Consider the following 22,500-nt stretch of genomic DNA (forward strand, 5'->3'; position numbering starts at 1 on the left):
AGTTATTTTCTTGGTTTAATTCAACTGTCATTCTTAGAAATTTCACTGTCTTTTCTTATTACAAAACAGGATATATTTTATTCAGGTTTTCTTGGTTTTGTTGTTGTTGTGGAAGAAAGAAGGAAAATTTACTTTCTATTTATACAGACATCCCAGGAAGAGAATACTTGAAACAATTTTATTTTGTTTACTTATAACAATTAAAGCATGGAACATTAAATGAATTCTTAGACCCAAAAAAGTGACTTACTTAGTTATGGACTATAGTGACAATCTAAGGCCAAATTCCTAACTTAACAGCTTTCAGTAAAGATAAATAAGTTATATTAATGGTATTTGACAACATCATTTGCTGGTTTAGTCAGTCATAAATGAACTTTCTTAGTTCTAAAGAAATTTTTAAGAAAGTGGTTGACCTGGGGCTTTTTTGATAGAATCTGTAAGGGGAAATTTGAGTATCGTCTTCATCACTTTCCCTATAACTTCTAACACTTAGAGTCTTGGTCATTTTAGAGGCCTTGGGAGTGATTTTAGCATGAAGTCTGTGGAATTTGTAGAACAGAAGGTAAACATTGTCATTTTTATACTTTCCAGCTAGATTTATTTTTTCATGTCTTTCTTACCTTCTGTATCTTAGATTTTCTAACATTAGCCAGATATTAGCAGAGAATAAAAAGTTTTACAGATTTCCTCTGCTTGCAGAATTTTGTGGCAAAAAGTGGGTGAATATCACCAACCATTATGGACTCACTCTCTCCTACCACTAGTGGAAGTTAGATTTGCTGTGCATCTACTAAAATTTTTTATATGTGAATAAAACAGAATTATTTTTCCCTCTAAGATAAGTCTTGCTTTAGTGAAGTAACTTCTATTTCATGAATTTTTAATGTAACTTGATTGTGAAGGACAATGAAAGAAGGCTCTGGCTTGTGTTCAGATTAGAAGATAAGTAATACATATATCTTCGTAAATGTACAGATGGTGCTCACATCCAAATTACATGTTACTCATTTCCTTTGATATTCTGCAACTTGAGAAAATTGTGCATAATTTATCTGCCAAAGTAAATTAAAAAGAAGTATCTTAATAAACTTAATTGTCCTATTTTTAGTGTCACTTGTATGCAAATAATAAGAACAAATCAGTTACAAATAGTGCACATTGTTCTTTTGTGTTTAAGTATTCTTTGAGGTTTGATTCTTTATTGAATTTTACTGACCAATTTACGATTTGATCACTCCTAATTTCTTAGTATGATAGGAGTTACTCTGCTTTAGCTTATGACTGAGCAGTAAAATGGCTGAAAAGGAGAGCGAAGCAAGGTAACAAACAGAACTGACAGAAAATGCTCGAAATAGCTGAATTTAGAATGCTGTAAGAAAAGCTAGCCTTTCAATGTAGACTTCTTATCAGGAAGATACTATTATCTAGCAGTGTCCTGACTGATGTCCTAGCTAATGATGGATTTTACAAGGTGGGTTTATGCAGTGTCATTTTTTTCTTTTTTTAACAACCAAGAAGTTTAACTTCTATCCCCCTGGAAGGGATAGAGGTATATAGCAGTTTGGCACGAGTACTGTTTTGGATGAGAAGAAATATGAACTTTATTTTTGAAACAATTACTGTCAATATGATTGAAGACAGAGATAGTAAGGCAAAAAGCAATAACAACAAAATATGGTGGAAGTCCATTTCAAGTTTGAGGACGTATTGTCTGCAATATAGCAGAGCAAAAGACATCCAGAATACAAGCAGTGCTCACAGTAGAGAGAAACAGAGATATCGATCTATTGCAAGGATCAATCTACTTTATTTTACTTTTTTACATTACATGCACAAAGGAATGTTTGCTGTTGAAAATTATTTGTAGCAGGACCGTTCATTTTTCTGAGTAATGTATACTGAAAATTATAGCTAGCAGAGAGGGAAAAAATACTTCTTTAACTCCTTGACAAAAGTTTGTTCTTTTTCTTCACTTATTAAAGAAAGGTACACTGATGAATTTGAGTCAAAATGTTGTGGTACTGGCCTTTTCTTTTTGTTTTGTTCACATGGTGAATAGTACATAGTAATAGTTCTAGAGTTTCCATAGCATGCGGATTAGAACTTAGCAAATCATTCCCACAAGAAAATTGTCATTATACATGAAAAGAATTACGATTTCTTGACCTGAAATGGTTAGCTGAGGCTGAAGTCTAGTACCCCACACATCAGGAAGTCTGTAATGGAATGTGGAGCAGCACAGGCCCTATAAAAGCTGTCAGAGGACATTTGAGAGAAGAGTGAATTTATCTCCAGTCATCATGTGTCTGGAAGTTTCAGTTCAACTGGCAGTAACTGAGTATGCTTTTCAGTATTTTAGTATCCTAATTTTGGAAAAAATTTGAACATAGTATATAGTTGGAGAAACTTTGATTTATCTTCTGGTCTAGTATTGTCTGTATTGTTTGTGCGCATGATAATTCTTTATGTAGCCAGTTTTCACAAGAAGTTTTTTACTTTGTCAATGCTTGCATTATCTCTAGTTTTGAAAAGGGATAGCTTAAATGAAATGTTCACGTAACCTATTGCATTCTTACATACCATCATAAAAGGGGAAAATGTCCATGTTTGTATTAACAAGCTGAAAGGAAAACACCTGATGACCAACTTAGATAAGCATAAAGAGGCAGTCTGCATTTCTATGTTGTTGAAACCATTTTTACATTGCAAATATAGAATTCTATTATAAATGCATGCTACTAGCAGTTAGAAATTATCTAATTGGTGTGAACCATTCCTTATTTCCTGATCCAGTCTGACAGAATTTCCAGGTTTTGTTAGAGGAGAAAGGTTTTACTGTGCTCAACTGTGTTCCTAGCCAGTTCCCACAGAAAGGCATTTATTGGAATAGATTTAGTTGCTTGGATGTGCACTGCAATGGATAAATGTTTCAGAAAGCAAGTATTTTTCAACCCCTTAGGAATTAACATTTTTTGTTTGCATTTCATCTTGTTAATTGTTGTTCAAAGAGTTCCTCAGGTGATTACAGTAAGCTAATTTTATGAAGTTTCATTCTATTTATTATGCAGAATGGCTAATTAATGCTGGAAATGTTATTTTTCTAGGGAAAATTGTGCAACCGTTCAGCTACATCTTGCAGATGTACTGTAGTTGTCATTATTTGAAGACAGCTTGATGACTGCCCTAAACTATTCTGCAAGAAATTAGACAAAAATCCTTTTTTTTTTTTTTTTTCATGTAAGCATGGCCTTAGTTCCCTAGTTGTCTTACAAAATATGCACGACACCTTTCAGGTATTCAACAGGACAGGTCTTCAAAACGATTTTCCTGCAAATAGTTCCTTTATTATTTTTCAGTCTTGCTTGTGATGATTCACTGGAACCTTTCTACATATTTTTTTCAATTCCCCTTGTCAGTGGTGCTCATTCTTAGCATTTGATCAGATTGATTTATATGAACAACCTCAGTTTCATTAGTCATAATGAAATTAATGGCAAGTTACATCACTTTTCTCTGACTGTGTTTCCCAAAGCAGAACAATATATCTGCATTGGAACGTATTAAATGTTAATAGACGCAAAATCCTGTGTTAAAGTTAATTCATGTTGAGATGTGGAGTGATACATGCTGACAAAAAAATAAAAATGCAAAATTGATGCTGACAGTCTGCCCTTCTCTGATTGTGTAGATTTGTTGCAGCACATGCAGTATGTAACTTCATGCTGTGATTTGAGACCTAGGCAACAATCAGCACAATAGCAAATATTCAGAACAATCTGTTAGCCACTGCATTGTTGTCTTTTTTGAGATCTTTAGGGATCTAGAAAATACTTACAGCAATATATTATTACTCAACAACAGATTTAAAGGAAATATTATATAAATTCTAGAATTCATCCAAGCACAATAAATAAATTTAGATTACGTATAGAAATGTACATTCCAATATTGCTTTATTTTGAATAACAATTTATCATAGGGTAACATCTTGGCATCTTAGAGCTTATTTCGTCAGACATACATGTGATTCTACTATGTATTACTGCATTTCTGGAAGGTTATCTGGACCTTGGATTAATTGCATGTAGCCTCTTCACACTCTCTTCCAATGCATGTCTAACCTCTGTTTGTGAAGATTCATCTGTCCTTGACAAAATACAGTGCTTGTACTTCTGCTGATCACTGCAAAGCCTTTAACAGCAAATGGTATTTCCAGAGCTGTCTTCAACACTCGTGTACTCAGGCATAATGGTATAAGAATTGTGCACAACCTTAAAGTTGTAAGATGGGCAGTGTTGTTACATAAATTTGTGTCATCCTACCACATCTTAGCTTCATACCCTGTCCTGGCCTGCTTGTTCTTTTCCATCAGTACTGGAAATAGAAAAAAACATGCATCCACTATACTTGAGCTATATGCATGCCTTCTGTGGAAGTACTATCAGTAGCAAATTTTATGACTTCAAAAACCATTGCTAGTGGTCAGATTAAAACCACATTTCCTCTAGCTTCAATGTATTCTTTAAAACATTAGTTTAAATTTAAAGAAATTTTGCAAATAAAATGGGCATATTGATGGTATCTCCATACATAAATATTCATTGTGGTTACAAGAAGACAAAACTGTTGTTGTTTTGTGTTGTTTTTATCCATCTAAACAAGGTAGAAATCTGAAATGAAGTATGTAAAAGATCTGAAAGATCAGTGATGGTGCACTTCAATTATTTTGTCTGAAGCCTGTAATTTGGACTTCTTTTTTAATGCTGTGGAAAGATCATAGTTGTACCTCAGTCACACCACTAGGCAATGTCTGTTATTGCTGCTGTATTTCAAGTTACACTTCCAGCATAAGAGTTTTTTGTTTTGTTTTGTTTTGTTAGTATGTTTTAGAGTAGTTCTGGCTATTGTGCCATCTGAAACTACTGTATGGAATTTTTGATTCTCTACTTAACATACAGTGCTTTTCAAAATGCCTTCCTCAAGGCTCTGGCAAAAAGCCAGTGGACCACTATTAAACGCACAGATCATCCAGAGAAAAATTTTGAAGTCAGGCTCTGATATTGTATATAGGATATATTAAGGCTAGATATTGAAGTTTGTCTCATCATTTATTTTCTGTTAGTAGATCATTACACATTGAAGTGATTACAGATAATTATTACAAAATACAACGCCTTGATGCCTTTTTTTTTTTTCCAGAAGACTTCTATGTTCTTAATTATTGAGAAAAGTATAAAAACAGTATTAAAAAAAAGTGAAGAGAAAAATTAAGCCCAGAAGTATTTAGAAAGGATAAAAGATGTGTTAGGAACTATGAAGAGTACAAGTGAATATTCTCTGTTGTCACATATTCAAGGATTTATGGACATAGATATATATCTATGTGTATGCGTAGGGATTTTTCCATTTTGCTTTTTTGATTTCTTCCTCTAGTCTGCTTTTCTTTCAAAACGCATTGTATTTCATACACATGATTACATACCTTCTTCACCTAGCCCTTTCAGACATCTAGTTGCTGTTTTATGACATAATTCAGAGTGTCTTGAAAAACACATAATTTTTTGCACTCTGTTCAGTGCTGTTTAGTCAAATTGATATTCCTAGTTCCTGGACATATGGCTTTAAGAGTCTAAGCGACAAATCTAGCCCTATTGCATGAACCTCATTTTTCCAATCCTCACTTACTCTTTCACAAGAAGACTAAGTATGGAGAGTGGATATGACTTGGCTGACTTAGAAAAGTAGATATACAATTTTTCATCAAGCTGTTCTTCTTGAGCTGTTGGAGAAGGGCCACAAAGACAATCAGAATGCTGGAGCATTTCCCCTACAGGAACAGAGAAGGCTCCAGGGGGACCTTACAGCGGCCTTCCAATACCAGAAGGGGACCTACAGGAAGGCTGGGGAGGGACTTGTAGCAAAGGGGGAAAGGGAAATGATTTTAAACTGAAAGAGGGTAGATTTAGACTAGGTATCAGGAAGAAATTCTTTACTATAAGGGTAGTGAGACACTGGAACAGTTTGCCCAGAGAGGTTGTGAATGCCCCCTCACTGAAAGCATTTAAAGCCAGGCTGGATGGGGCTTAGATCTACCCAGTCTAGAGGGAGATGTCCCTGCCTATAGCATGGGGGTTGGAACTAGTTGATCTTTAAGGTCCCTTCCAACCTAAACCATTCTAAGATTCTCATAGATTCATGAACTATAAATATTATGTTAGTATCTTAAAAAAGGTATTGAGTGTATTTCTGGGAATTTAAAAGCTCAGCCAACAGATATTTGCTGAAGTACACAAACAATGTCTGGTGCATACCTCATGCTGTGCTATAACGATGGATATGCTTGTAATTTTTTGTATGTTTTTGAGCAGTCAGATAACTACTCTCTTGATGAGGCAGTGCACACTAGGCATTTTAAATTGAAATATACAATTTTCAATAGCCACTTCCTTCCATTTTTAAATTGTACACATAAAATTTTATTTTTGTGATCAGTATTTATCTTCTGGTTAGTTTTTTTGTTTGTTTGTTTGTTTGTTTACCTCCATTGAATTCAATTTCATATACTAAAAAATCATTTCATTTATTTGCTGCTAAGTTTATTTATATAACCTTAAGAATTGTTGTACTGAATCATGGTTTAAGTAATCATTCTCACCTTCAAACACTTCGAAATTTTTATGGGAGTAGAAGTCCCTTTAGCACAGTGACTCAGTAGTAACATGTTGTCATGCATTTGTTAGGTGTTTGCCTTCCTTTAGTGTTCTAGTTTTTTTTATGTCTTCCAAACTGATACATTTATGAGTCCTCCTTTTTACATTTATGAGTCCTCCTTTTTGAAAAGGTAAAATGCACAGTTTTATTGTTCTTCAGTTTAGGACCTCCGATTTTACTGTTTTCCCTCCAGTAGACAGAATGAGTAGACCTCTGTCAGAGTTGTCATCCTTTGTCTCAGCAAGTATTTGCAGACCACCAAGCAGCCTTTTCAAAGTCAGTCAGTATTTATTAATCAGAAGAGTATAGTAGTTAGAGTCTGTAGGCGAGAAGGACAAGGCTAAATTTGCAAAAGGGTATGTTCCCACATCATTTGGAATTACTTTCTGTCAGACTCCAAAAGGCGGTCTCTTAGCTGATTCCACTATTGTCCAGGCTTGGCAGTTAAATTTCCTTACAATGACAAAAATCTCTGTCTCTGCCTTCTCTTTTACAATAGCATGTGAATTAGAGCTAAAGAAGATTTTGCTTTTTTTTTTGAAAATCAGCATCTCAGCATCCTCAATTTTATTTCTTCTCTGAGATTTGGCTTTTCCAAATTCAACACATTCATCATTATAAGTGGTGTTTAGTATGTGATTTTGATTGTGCTGTTATTATATGTACATATATTCCATAATTTTATAAATAAGCTTTTGTATATTCTAAGTGATTTATCTGGTTTCTGCCTGTTATCAACTCAAGCTGTTCCAGCAAAAATTTGTGAGCTTTTCATTTGGTCTGTATGTAACATTGTGTATTCTGTTACTGTCTCCACAGCCCCTGAAGCGCTCCGTATTTCAGCTTTTAAATCATTCACAGAAATTCATAAGCAGCATGTACTCCAATTCTATAATGATTCCAGATTTAAAAAAAAAAATAATTAAAAAAAAAAAGCTTTTGTTCATATCTCTTTAGATTGACTTGTTGCATGTGTATCATGTCAGTCAGGGCTATAGCCTTTATTTTTAGGTGCTAGTTAGATCTATGTTTTCAGTCGCTAGTGACTCATTTCTGAATGTCACTAAGCTCTTGGACACAGTACCAGCTAGAAATAACAGCTTTCACAGATATGTGTTGTTTAGATAAACTCAAACCACATTACCTATTTTGAAAAGGTTGTATTTCATTTTCCTTGTTTTTTGCAGCTTAGGATATTTATGCTAGTTTCGTTACCTTGAAACAAAAATGTTTCCAATTTTGAAATGGGAAAGGAAATAGCCATCTGTAAGACTCCTGTACTTCTCGAGGAAGTACTGTAGACATTCAGATTTCTCCCCTGATACAAAATTATTCACATATTCCTTGTCTACGCAGCCAGCCATCTCATCATATAAATTCAATCAAGTTGACCAGTCGTGTTTTTCCCACAGTAAATTTGCACTTGCTGTCCCCAGTCATCTTTGTGTCTTTCACATGTTCTTGATTTAGCTCCATAATTCTTTCTGTAGACCACGTTCAGGCTTACTTTCTTCTACTTGTGATCAGAATATGACTGTGAACACAGAAATTACTCCCATGCAAAATAGTAAAAAGAAAATAGGTTACCTTGTACTGTCATCAGGCAACAGAGAATACAGAGCTTGTTTTCAATCAGCTTGAAATCTGAGGTCTGCTTTTTTCTTAAAACCATCTCTGAAATGGGTATTCAATAATATTTTTATGAGAAGTTTACAAGCAAAACAAAACCATGCATGTCGCATTCAATTTTGTATGATTTTAGTCTTCTTTTGAATGCAGGTTTATGCAGAAACAGATGTTTAGTAGTTGTACGACAAAGATGATTTTGACAGATCACTCTACTTTCTTGTTGTTTTGTTTGTCTTTATTTCATTTCTCACTTATTGCCACAAACCACCTGCCAAGAGATAGTTTTTTGAATAACTTCTGTACAAACGTACTGTTTTGTGTATGTTTTTATTCAGGGTAGACTTGCAAAATTGCAAGATGAAAGGCAAATGAGGCACCAAGATTTATTCTACCTGGGAATTCATAGCCCTTTACTTACCCTGTTTCTCAGGGGTAACTATAGTATAAAACTTGACTTAGCAGTTACTCTTGCACCTGGCAGATCTGTGGCAGGGCTTGGAACTTGATGATGATCCTTCCAACCCAAACCACTGTTCCAAACCAATCACTGTTCTGTGATTCATGGTGGCACTGAAATGTAGATGTTATATAAGGCATGTTACATATCATCTAGACACACAAGGATTGGACTTAGACCTGGGAAGCCAGCACAAAGTGAAATTTTTGACTGATACACCTATAGTAGCTTCTGTTTTATAGCAGATGAACCGCAGGGCTTGATGCATGATTTATATCAATAAGCATTCAACAAACATGTATTTAGTTAAGGAAATACTTTCACAAATGTGAAACAAGAGTAAATGAATTGTATATTTTAAGAAGCTGTACGATGCAGCAAGTTTTATTCTAATGCAGAAACAATGTGCACTATGAGCTGTGATTTCTCTATTCTGAGCAAAAGACAGTATCAGGGAATTCATGCAGTGATTTCTTCAACCACTGCCTGCAGTTAGAGCAGCAAATCATTTATGGCACATGGAAATGGGATTAGACATATAGTATATATGTCTCTGGATATAACAGATTAGCTGCATTGCAAGACCTCATGTAATTTGCATGGCAGATAACCATCAACTTCATCGATGCAGAGAGTAACCATAAATCCTGTCTGTTAATATGATGTGTATAAACTCATCAATGTTTTGCTGATGACATCAAGATTAGCTCTGAAGAATCAAATTCTGTCACCCTCATTCAGGGAAAGAACCTGAATGATTGCTAAACTTTTTAGAAAATAGGTTTTTTATGTGTGCAATCATAAAGCAGAGTCTTTTCCATCTAAAAGCAATCTTTACGTTAAGTAAGTATCCAGTAGCTAATCTGTTGTGTACTGTAGAGGATATTAGTAGCATATTTAGGTTAATGTTTTAATTTTAGTTCTTAAATATTGCAATACTTTAAAACTAGCTGGTAATATATTGCCTATGTATTGAACTGTGTATTATACAATTGATGAGTGTTTGTGTTTAACTGCAGGCTAGTTTATAAATACTTCTCCACAAATTACTGAAAAAAGGAATATCAAACTAGTTTTTGTGTGGTAAAACTTCAGTGCATTCAAATGTTTATCTGCATGATTTATATCTTTCTGTTTTGTTTCTAATTTAGTAGATAAAGTAAACTACAGATAGAAAAGCCCAATTAAATTGTTTCATTCATACATTTTCTTTGCAGCTTCTCCAGAGCTTTGCTCTTTTAAATAGATGTAACTCCACCAGCTGAAGGAGAAATTGCACAGTCTGTGAAGTTGAACTATTACATGTTTTTTTAACATCTGGATGCATGGTTTTCTTTGCTAATTTTCTTTTTATTATGTCTATTGGAATTTTAACTCTCATGAACTTCACCACAATTTGTTGCACATTGGACTTTTCATGAGCAAGTGGATGGCTATCGAAGCCACCTTAATAGCTTTTAGCTATATAATAAATAAAAGATAATGGAAAGTTTCATAAGAAAACTATTACTTGGCAATTTGTGGAGAACTGATTGATTTTGACCTTTAGAGAATTTGGAAATTTTAAATGCTAATTCTTGAGCATTTACATGCTTTTGTCATTAATGATGAAAGAGTGGAATAAATAGTGCTAGAGTGTGTTTTGAGTGATTGCATACATACACATACAGTGCCCCCAGTGTCAAGATGATGTCAGTGGTAATTTTTAAAGATATTTCTATTCAGTTCTTACTGAAGGCTGACCAAATGCAGTGCTTTTTTTTTTTCACATTGTGTTAGGCGATGATAGGAGGAGAACAACACAGAAAATCTCACAGAGTTTTATTTTCTGTTAAAAATGAACTGGGAATTATTAAGGACGTATTCTATTGTTCATTAGGCTTGTGCCAGTAAAAATCTCTTTTATTTGATGTAATTATGCTTAATATACTAGATTTCTAAGCAATTTAAAAGGTAAAAATTATGTAAAACCTAGACTATTTATTTCCAGATTTTAAAATGCATTAAAATTAAATTAAGATTGGGTCTAATAATGGCTCTTCATATGAAAGCCAAGTATGTTACTTTCTTCGTTGCAACATTCTCATGCTTAGGAATGACCCTGATTAGTCAGATTATAAATGTTAGTTACTGCAATTTTTGAAACTTGATAGGATAATACTATATTCTGATTATTATCTTCTTTTTTTTTTTTACTACATATGCAGAAATAAGGAGGAAAACCTGAAGATGATACACTGTGAGCTAGAGCATTCCAAGCCTAACCTTTGAAATAAATACATCAGCCTCATCCCTCTAGTTTTGCCAACTCAGGAGCTCAGTGCCTTCCTAGATCTTTCCATTTTAATGCAGTCACTTCTGCCCACAGTAGTAGATGCAAATATCTACACCCGTTTAAAATGAAATTTAGTTAAATTCCTGCTTGTTTCTAATGGTGGTGCTCTAAGGACAAAATCTGTTTTATTTTCCCAGCTATTCCAACTGATCATCTGAAAGACCCGTACCTGGTCCTGTATGTGCCCTTTCACCCTCTTGGCTGCAACAAACTACCAGTAACACTGTAACTGGATAAATTTTTACTTAATACAGCTCAAGGCTGTGGGGGTGATTTTCCAATTCCAGTTAGAGACATTACACTTTATCTTCTGCTTTGTAGGAGCTGTACATCAGTTGATTTCCATTCCTCCAACCTAACTCTGCAAAAAGAAATATGAAAACTTGCTTTTGCCAAAATAAGTGGAAGGATGAAAAAGGAGAGAAAAGAATTGGATGTACTGTTAAATATTCACTTACAGAGAAGTTCATATGTCAAAGCCAGCAAGTGTAAATGAAATGGTGGCTTTTTGTGCACTCAACTCAACTTTAGTGTGCAGTTTTTCTGGTTTGTCATTTGCTGCATCTAGAGCCTGGCTCTCATCAGATAGAAGCACACCTTTAGCTGTTCTTTATTGCAGATTGTGCTACAAGTTCCAAAGACAAAGAATCCAGACTTACTTCATATAGCTTTTGCTGCACACGTCTTTGTTAAATTAACTGCCTAGCTTTCTGAGAATAGCAGTGTGTTCTGTTTATTGTGGGCAAATGCAGTCAGAACAGGGGGGGGAAAAAGATCTGTTGAGCCGTGCAAACATTCTCGTGGCTGAAACTTGCCAGGTATTAAAGAATGTTGCTAATTAAAGCAGAAGAACTGTGTGTATCCAAGACTTCTAAAAAGACTTACAGTTAAAGTAGTCGGGATGCTAACAGCTGTCTAATCTTTAACTTCACCCTGCTTAACTAACATAGGACTGCTTTGGCAGAGGTATTTCAGAAAAAGTTTCAGGGAAGATCAGAGGAATATTAACTGATAAACCTGACATCTGTGTAAGGCAAATTAGCAATAATTAGAAGTACAGTTAGTGAACACATAAATAAATATGACATATCGTGAAAGAGTTGACACAGCTTCGTTAAGAGAAATTATGCTTCACGGTCATATCAGAGTACTTTGAAGAAGTCAGCAAGGAATAAGGAAGGCTTGGTTGATACAGACTACTGGGATTTCCAGAAAGCATTTGAAAGGGAGCTGAGGAGTCACAAAAGGGATCAAGTTTTAGCGCAAATTCAAAACAAGCAAGTGAAGGTGGTTTTCAAAACAGAAGGCAGCCGAACAGATGTACTCTGTAATGCAGGATGTCTTAACAGATTTTTCATGTAAAATGGCTGATTAGATGGACTTACAGAAGTGTGCAGCCACCATCCTCACTTCAGAAGGTTCAAATTGTAATTTTTTTCAGGTGGGGAAAGTGTTTGGTGAAAGCATCATTATATTTTCATTTGTCTCATGTTCTTTCTTTAGCCTCTATTTCGGGTGCTGCCAGTGGCTGAATAGTAGGTATCTTCTCTGACCAACACTGTTCTCACAAGGGTGCAATTACACACATTTAATGTTTTCTAAAAATGCTCTCAGTTTTTTCAAGTGGCGTGCTCTGTGCATTTCATAGATTAACTGTTGTGATATATCACACAGTGTAATGTTTTGAATATGCTCTTGTCAAAATATTTTGTTTTTTTCCAGAAAGACATCTGCTAATCTGGGGACAAAGAGTAGCAAAGTAGAACATAAATCTGTGATTTTCTGCTAGAACACTGAGAGAATGTCGTAACAGCCATCAGGCAGACACCATCTGTAATACCATAATTGATTTCTAGCATCACTTGTAATTAAATAAGAAAAGTGTGTACCTATTTACTAAAGGTACCTGTTTACCCAGCTACTTAATACTGTTGAACGGGAAACCAAATATGTGCATATGTTATCTGTAGGCTCCACAAGAACTCAGAGTAGAGACACTGGTGAATATGCTGCAAAGGAAAGGCCAGCCAGACAAAAGGACTGCCCTTGCAGCCATCCCAAACCTGAAGTGTACCACAGGCATCACTGCCCTAAAACATACGGAACATATGGCCTGAAACATACGTGAAACACAGATCAGACACATAGATCAATTACAGCATGAAATTTCACTATTTATTTTCATATACATTAAAGTGAAGAACAAGTGAAGGCATCAGATTAACAATTGCTTGCAAATCAATCTGAACTGTAAAATGTTTTCTTCCCCAAGAACCTCCAAGATCACAGAGTTGGATTATTTTTTTCAGTCAATTTTTGTCATATTCAGGCATAGGTTCAGGCATTTTTATTTCTTTTATTATTGTTCCTGCAAGTATTATTACTTGAATGAAAAATATGGCAGTTGTCTTACACTACCTTTAAGTCACATGTTCTGGTTTATCTGGCAATCAACAGAATATAATAATGAGAATGAAGAAAAAAAACCAAAAACCACGTACCCATACATTTTCATTTACAGAAGTTATTTAGGTTTTCCAAACTCTGGATTATCTTATTTATTCATTCATTGAAGGCGAGTTTTGCAAAGAGGCTTCATAATATGTTATTTGATAACTGTTTTGTCCTTGTTTCAATAATTATTAAACCCATTTTCTATTAGTTCAAAATAGATATTTATCTTCTTATAAAAAATTGTAAAACTTATATATGATTTAAAGTCCTGCTCTAGAAATCAGATGTTTTCCCCCTCAAAATGCCAAAATACAAGGATGTGCTATTAAATGCTGTTAAAGCATGCTTAAATTATATTTTGTTATAAAATGGTTGTACTTATTTTGTTATATAATTGCGTGTGTAAGTAAGAAATGGGTATTTTATTCTTACAGTTTGTTCACTATGAGCAAGCTGAAATACTTGCACGAAATTTCTTGTGTTAAGTCACATTCAAGATACCTAATTGGAATAATGATCCTCAGTTGAGGTTTTCGTCTTGAGCATTCTTCATGGAACGTTAACACCCTTTTTTAATATTGCAACAGCATCATTCCATATTTTCTTCTAACCTAAGTGTTGCGAAGGAGCTTTTAGAAGTTATATGTCTAATTTTCTGTAATACCTTTACTAGGAGAATTCTTCACCAGTGACATCTGATGATCTTTAATGTCACTCCCTTGAAGGTATTCTCTGCTGATTTTCTTCCATTTATCACTTTTTCATGAAGCCTTGGAAATGAGTGCTTTTTTGTTTTCTCATTATGATGACAGATTATAGTAACTTTACAGAAACTAGCAGAAATATTCAAAAACAAAAAGTGTTTTGAATTTTATTTAGCTGATAGTATTCTAAAGTAGACATTTAAGTCTAAAACATTTTTCATGAAGTATTCTGAAATTCCTCTAGCTTTTGTTATTACAAAACAAGTACTGGAAGTTTCAGGCTCTCTCCCCTGACTTTCATCATAGTGATATTTTTAAAAGGCTGTGAGGAACAAAGTACAAGGTTTATGTTCTGTTATATAAAAATTTCTCCATCTGCAGAATTAGGATTTGTTTTCAGGAATGTACTGAAAATAGGGAGTTGGTATTGTCATGTAAAAATCAACGAAATCATAATGAAACTACACAGATAACTGTATCAGAAGTTCTTTATGTCAGCTACGAGATTCAATTATCATTGCTCTTTTTTGATGAACTGCTGGGAAGAAAAAAAAAAATTGTGTTCCACTCCATCTTCCACAGCTTGTAAGAATGTACTTGGCCTCATTTGGCTGATTTTGGTTGCAAATCAAGTCCACCTGAATATTTAAAACTTAACAAATTATCCTTGCTGTCCTCTGCCATTAGTACAGGTCTCAACAAAACTAATGGAAGGTCAGGTCGGTTCTCTCTGCTTCCAGCACTCAGATATACTCTGATTCGCTCAGATTAATATCGAAAGCTACCAGCTCTTCATAACTTTTTCTTCTCATGCCAGCAGGCTCTGTAGTATGAACAAAAAAAATCAGCCTACATCTGATGAAGTATATTGCCCTTAATGATATTTCCATTATTTTTACTAAGTCACTCCTTCATCTCCATTTCAGCAACTGCATTATATCTAGAATAAGAAAAGCAAACATCCTGCCTTTTGACTTCCTGCACTGGAAGCCTTGGACTTTTTCTTAAGTTGAGTTTTCAGCTATTGAAGGCAGCTGCTCATTGCTGTTCATAAACTACAACTGGACTAACAGTTTCTGAGCCTGCATTTCCTGACAAGTTTTATAATCTCTGGTGACCAAGGTGATAGTGATCTGAATCCTGTATGTCATTCCAAACGGCCCATGTCATGAGAAAGCTTGTCCAAGTTGTTCAGATTCTCAGTGGTTTTCAGTCCTTTTAGGATTTCCAGTTCCTCTTTCCTTTCTTTTTTTGAAAGTTCAAATTCAAGCTCCTGTTTCAGTTCCTCCTCCTGGCCTTTTAATTCTTTTGTTTTTAATTAGAAGAGTGTTCCTGAAGAAAACATGGAAGTGAAGCGCATGATTGTTGTCACATCATCATAATAAACATTAGGAAATGCACTTTTAGAATATTGTTGTAAAATACATGATGTAAGATACCTTCAGGGTTTCCTAAATTTGTTTTTCTTCATTGACACAGGAAATGTCCTGTTATTCTTTGTGCTGTCTTTGCAAAGTCATTTTGTTGAAAAAATAGGTGTTAATTTTATCAACATCAGCTATTTTCTTTGAATGGTGTGGTAGGATTTTTTTAAATGTTGTTGTTATTTCAATCTCAATTCATTTGTCTTTCATCCTTCCAAATAAAGAAATTAGAAGAGTTCTCATGGAGTATCTATGCTAACTGGTCTATTTGTGTGAATTAAATGGAAAGAAAAATATATCAAAAGATCTGTTTATCTCTGGGTTTTTTGTGTGTGTATTTGCACATCTGTATTCGTAATTTGGTGGCTAATCTATACTTACAAAATGCTAAAATACAGTATTTATTACAAGGTACATAAAAACTTTTGACAATTCCTTTTCACTGTCATTTAGTGTATACATATAACTGAGCTTATGTATAACTGTCTTTTCTAATTCTGTGGCTCATATCTTTCACTTTTTTTCCAGCTCTGATAGCCATTGGACGATACAGCATGACAATAGAGACAGTGGATGTTGGGTGGTGCAAGGAAATTACAGACCATGGAGCCACCCAAATTGCACAAAGCAGCAAGTCTCTCAGATACTTAGGGCTGATGAGATGTGATCAGGTAAGCAGCATTCACATGAACAGGTACCTGCTTCAACATAAGTGAGAGAGTGAGTGTTGATGTGTCTAAATGTGAGAGTGAGAGAAAGGAAGAATAGATTTGTGTCTTGCTGTATGAATAGGCTTGCTGTTCACTGCTGTGGTAAACTTTGCTAAAAAGTATCTAGAGAGCTAAAAAGAGCATTAAAAAATTTTTGCTGACATAGATTTTCAAAATACACCCACAGGCTACACCTACAACCTCAAGTAGTCACACAAGTTTTATGTAAAATCTGCCCTCTGAGGATTTTGAGTATTTTTGGCTAAAAGTGATTGGTATGTCATGCCATTACAATGATAGACTGCTCTCTGTTTTAAAAAGAAGAAAAAAGAAACAATGGAATACTAAAAATACTGCAGTGCTACCTCCAGAGTGTGATTTTGTATGGGTCTGTGTTCTTGCTCATACGTAATAGTCTTGAAAACAGGGAGAGATTTGAATAAAACCATAACACTTCAAAATAGAAATAAAAATGTAAAAAAATTAATATCTAGCTTTCTCACTTGGAATATATTAGAAATGCCTATAAGATAATTTTACTAAAAACAATATTTTTAATAGCATTTCTTTTTTTACACAATATTATTTCACAATTTGAACTCAGTGTAAGTGGTAACTTTTCTCCTCAGCTGAGAGAGAGGCATAGCTACATAACATTTATGTTTGAAAGCCTTTCGGGGAAAAAAAGGGGATGCATGATTGCCTCGTGCTCAAGCTAATGAATTAGGGAGACTGCACTCAAAATGTCAGTTTGGTGGAGTGGCCAAAGAAGTAGGAACATTGTTCAGAATGAGGAAAGACAAGTCTAGCTCATTCATGTCTTACTTGTTTTCAGAGACTCTATTAATGTATTTGTTCTGTATCTTTATGAACATATTTAAACGAATGTTGAATTAATATTCTTCAAATTGAAGCTTTTCCCTCACATTTTAGCTTCAGAAGCCCCTGAGTTCCACTAACAACAAAAGCTCTCTCTGCCTTTTTCTTTTCATTACTCTACTCTGGTCTTACTCATTTCAGTATAAACATGCAGAAAAAAGATTTTCATTCTAGATTTGTTCAAACGTGGAAAATATTGTAGTATGTATAGTAAGACTCACCAATAACAAACATCTTGACTGGAACCTCTGTGTTTAGAGCACCTTAGTTCACAACCCAAATGTTGTGGGTATAGACAGGTGTTTTGTAAACATTTGGATATATGATACAGTCTTTTATCAAATATATTTCTTCTGCTGCTTCTTCCCCTAAGGCTCATCACCCTTTTGTCCATCCATAAAGGAGAAAAATGTGATTCCTGGGATGTAGTTTAGTTTTTTCATGACTTTGTAAACCATGTCAAATACTACTGACAGTGTATTGTAAAGTACAATATAGCATTCCTTTGGGAATTATTCCCACGTCTCTCGGAGGGCTGCCTTCTCCTGACACCGTTTCACACTCTAATTATAAGCAAATTGAACCCATTAGGTTCAAACAACAAGGTAATGCATAGCTGCTGGAAGCACATCACTTGTTTTCTGAAGCTAACTTACGTGTTCTTATTCAGCTATATATTCAGTTGTATTCCTAACAGTGCCATCTTTTTGTATATAGCAAATGAGAGAAAAGCTCAGTCTCCTGAGAAAAGATGAAACCAGTGCATTTCCCATACAAGACACAGAATCTAGTTCTATTGTAGTCTAGATAGCATTTACTCATAGTTATTACTAGTTACATTCTATTCTCCACATTCATTAAGCTCCTAGACAAAGATGCTTTTACCTAGAATGGAGAGAGAACATCACTCTATATATAGGCTTCAGGAATCATGGCATAATACAGAGATGAGAGAGAAAGATGTCTGGGATCAGGGATTAAATAGCTAGAAGTCACTGGAAGTTCAGTCTCTGGTTTCAAATCTGAAAATACACCTACAGGGACTGTATATTCTTCAGTCATCACAAACCAAACTTCAGGGTCCAGCTGTGATTCTCAACATAAGCATATCTCTCAGGTATGCAAACTTCTAGTTGGATATGACCTGAAGAAACATGTTTTTTAATTCTAAGCTGCTTCATGCTCAAAAACATTGCCATGTGTCTTTTGCTATACTTTACAGAAAACAGTTGAAAACAAACAAACAAACAAGCAAAAAAAGATCCACAGTGCTGGTGAATAATAATTTCTAGGTCAGTTGTAAAGTTAGCAATAGCATTTTGTAAACCCAGCTTCAGAAAGTTTTCATTGCAGGGAGAGGTTTAGCACTTGGGAAGAATTGCTCTGTCTACTGAAGCTGACTCCAGTTAATCTCCTAAACTTTAGTGTTTTATAAGAGCCAATAGAGGAAAAGAGTGTGTGAGTTTCTTTGATGGATTGTGCTAAGATTATGTACTTAGAGTATGTTCAAAGGGTTACTTGACCTTGGGAATTAGATCTGACCCTGAATCACCTTATCAATTTTACGTGTATTTATTTTGTGGATTTAGTAAATGTTGAATAATCAGCAGAGATCTAATAAGTGCAATAATTTTATCCAATCTTCAACTGCTATAGAAAATCAATGACGTTGATGCTGAAAACAAGTTTTACTACCTCATTGCTTAAACTCTATGTACTGCAGTCCGTATTTTTCTTAATTGCTGGTTAATGCTTTCCTAGTTCTTTACACACCATCTATTGTCTTGTTAAAGTAAATTGCAAGGTGAAAAAATTGTATTTTCTGACAAAGATTCCATGCAGATAGGAAAGCAGCATTGACTGTATGCCTGCTTGTGTGTATGTTTGTGTGCGTGTGCATGTGTGTGCGTGTGTGTGTGTGTGTGTGTGCACGCTTGTGTGCGTGTTCAAAGTATGGTAGCCAAACTTGTTAAGAAGTGAGGAAATACTGTTAAAGCATTGTAGTACTAGGATTACCACTGGGAAACATTTTCTTGCTTGTGAAGCCCTGATAGGAAAAATAGCAACACAGACAGAATGAAGTAAGTATCCTTGACTTGAAAGTTTTTGGCAGCTGGAAGATGCCAGCTCCCTTTTTTCACTGCAAATGAACAGAGAAATTACTGAAGAAAACCATGTCTTCAACTGTCTCTCCCCAGTATCATGCAGAACTAATTTTTTCCAGTGACTGCTCTTTTAAATTAAAAATGTCAATGTCCAGCACATCATTAGAGGGAATTCTCGGGTGGTGCAAAAGGGTTTATTTACATGCCCTGTTGACTGAAATTCTTGTGTTTGGACTGTTGCCAGCTTACAGTGAAGAATGGGTTAGTTAGATTTTCCCCATCCAACCAACCATCTTTTTCAAAGACACTGAATATTACACTGGTACCAGGTAGCATTTGTGCCTTTCTAGGATTTCCTAGGCATTGGAGAGGAAGTACTTAAACAGAGTTACATAAGGAACATATGTACGTAGACTTCAAATGGTTGCCACTAAAATACCCTTTATGACCCAGGCTCTGTGGAATTTCTTTGATACGCTCTTGACACAAATTAAAGGCGTCAAGGGTCCTCCCGAGAAAGATCAGAGAGGCTGCAAGCTTGGGCAAAGGCGGGCTCTGTTTTATGCCATTGATTATCTAAGTGCCCTCAGGCAGTGGGTCTCACTAGATGCAGAGCATTATTGATCCACACCATGAAAATAATCAAATTATTCATTTCTCATCAAACTGCTGTTGCCATGACCTTTCTTTTTATCATGTTCTTTACCATCTAACATGCACACCACAGGAGCAATACGTTCTTTGCCTGAAAAATAAATGTCGTTGTATTTAGAAATCTCATAAAACCCGCTGACATTACCATGAGATCATCATAATGGGGGCACGTATTTAGGATGGAATTTTTCTAATGAGCATTTCAACACTATCTTTTCAACATTTAATGCTACTAAAATAGCAACAGTTGCTATTATACAGAATACAGAATACAAATACAGAATACAAAAATCAAATATCAGGAAATCCTAAAAATCTTTCAGAACTCTCCATATTTTGTTTTACAGTACATAGGTAGATAGAATTATTTTCAATGTAAGATTAGTAGGAGCAAGGTTACCGAGAAAATGTCTTTCTTTTCTAATTGTCACTAGCACCTCCACAATGGAGTCAAATTTGGTTCTCTCTGCACTACATAGCAAGGGTTTCTGCAGCCTTCATAGAGCTCTGAATGCTCTGATACTGCTAGAGAGGTTGCAAGGCAGCCTGAATGCTTGGGCCTGTATCCTGATAGCAGCCTAGTTGCCAAAGCCAAACATCTCATCCAGGAAACCAGAACTCAAGAGATCCTGTTGTATATGTGCAACCTACTGCTTGTATTTCCATGGCCAGCTTTGGTAGTGCTAGCTTGATCTCTGCAGAGCCTGCAGTGTACTGCTCAGGCAGAGTGAGGTCAGTCCCTTTGACTATTAACAGTAGATGGACTCTGAGAGCCTGTTGTCCAGACCTCCAAAGGTTTTTCAGAGCTCATGAGGTAGACTCTAATTGTTTGCAAGTGCTTATACTTCGGACAGTGCACATTGCTAGTTGCCAGCAAACACACACCAGCAGATTCAGAACCAGTGAGACATTTCCTCCCATTTGGTGATTTTCATGGATGCACGCTGGCTTACAGCACCCCTGACAGACACACATCTTTTGGGAGATACTCTGCTTCTCAGAGTGTAGAACACAGCACTGTCCTGAAGCTGTTTTCAGCAAGAACTGTGTGCAAATGCATCACTGTATGTCTCCATATCCATGTATGTGTACAGGCACCTAGCAGCACACGCAGCAGCACAGGTTATGTGCATCACAAAAAATGAATGTCATGGTTCTGATTCTCCATTTATTTTGAAAGCAGTAAAAGATTAGATCAGTAGTTGTTAGCAGCTTAGATAGGCCATTTTAGGGTTCTGTAATTGCAAGAGATGCAGAGGCCATGGCATTTCTGCGGTGTTCCAGAGGGCCTGTGCACAGCAAACCACCCCCAATCGCTGGCTGCCTCCTCCTGTACTGCTGCGTGGGCCACACGAGAGTTGCAGCTCCCAGTGCCCTGCATGGAGGACAGCTGCAGGTGTGGGCACAGGAACGCTCAGCCTCTGCCTTTCATCTGGATCAAGCGGGTTCCTCACCAGGTTCCTCATCTCCCTGTGTTCTAGAAGAGGCAGGGTGCTGGTTCCAAGTCCAAGGCAGTATTTAGTTCACTTCTGCCCGACCTCCCACAGCCGGTAACATGGCTGTCCATCAAGCCAAATGTTAATTGTATCTCTATTTTTATCACAGCTTATGAAAGAGTATACATCAAAGTTCTTTGTAAATACGTCTGGTAAATAATGGTGATTTTTTTTGAGTCCTCAGACTGGTTTCTCATGCAGTGAAGGAGATACTTTACATATCTGGATTCATGTGGCCAATTTCAGGACACTTTCTTTTCTTTTACAAACACAGACATCAGGACTCCTAAGAGCCTTACATGCATCCTCTGGGCATAAACTGAAGCCCACATCAGAATCGCAGATTGAAATCCAGATGTTTCAACTTTCTTTTCCTGAATGCAATTTTTCACATTCCTACCCCTAGTTACTTATTATTTCTAAATATCACATATTTTATGTTTCTAAAGTAAATCAGAGAGAGAGAGAGCAATGTTCTCAATGCTATTTATTGCTAGAATTCATTTTAAAGAAGTCTTCATAGCACTTCTTTATTGTGCTTTCACAAAATCCTAACCAGTTCTAAATAATGGCAGTTTGAACTCTTCACCTTTATGGAAAATGGCTGGATATCACCTAGGAAATCATGACTAAAAACTTGACATGCTTTTCTGGCTGATAGCTTGGCTAGTTGAATAATGTGTCAGAATTATCTTCCCATGTTGTTTTCAACTTTTCTCACACAGAATTTCATATTTCAAGATACTTTTACAGCAAATAGCTGTGGTGCTATTTGCAATGGTTATCAACCATGCTGCCATTTAAATGCAGGAGACATTTCTTGAGAAAATATGCAGAAAGATGATGTTGAAAAACAAAGGCCTGCAAAATTCAACATTCACAGCTATGTGTGAACAAAATGAAGCGAGTCTGACAAAGTCGGCTGTGAATGCATACTCT

At 35.6% G+C, this 22,500-nt stretch overlaps 1 protein-coding gene across 1 annotated transcript in view; it reads left to right on the forward strand.

Moving 5' to 3' along the window:
* The window catches only part of FBXL17 (F-box and leucine rich repeat protein 17), a gene marked incomplete at both ends in the record, with an annotated part of 274,001 nt that overhangs the window by 240,670 nt on the left and 10,831 nt on the right, over window positions 1–22,500 (forward strand). The window contains one exon of the mRNA XM_079548625.1: window positions 16,246–16,388. Coding sequence (XP_079404751.1) covers window positions 16,246–16,388 — 143 coding nt within the window. The remainder of the gene's footprint in view (window positions 1–16,245; window positions 16,389–22,500) is intronic.

The sequence above is a fragment of the Tetrao urogallus genome, assembly GCF_951394365.1.
Source record: "Tetrao urogallus genome assembly, chromosome: Z".
In the NCBI taxonomy this organism is placed as follows: Eukaryota; Metazoa; Chordata; class Aves; order Galliformes; family Phasianidae; genus Tetrao; species Tetrao urogallus.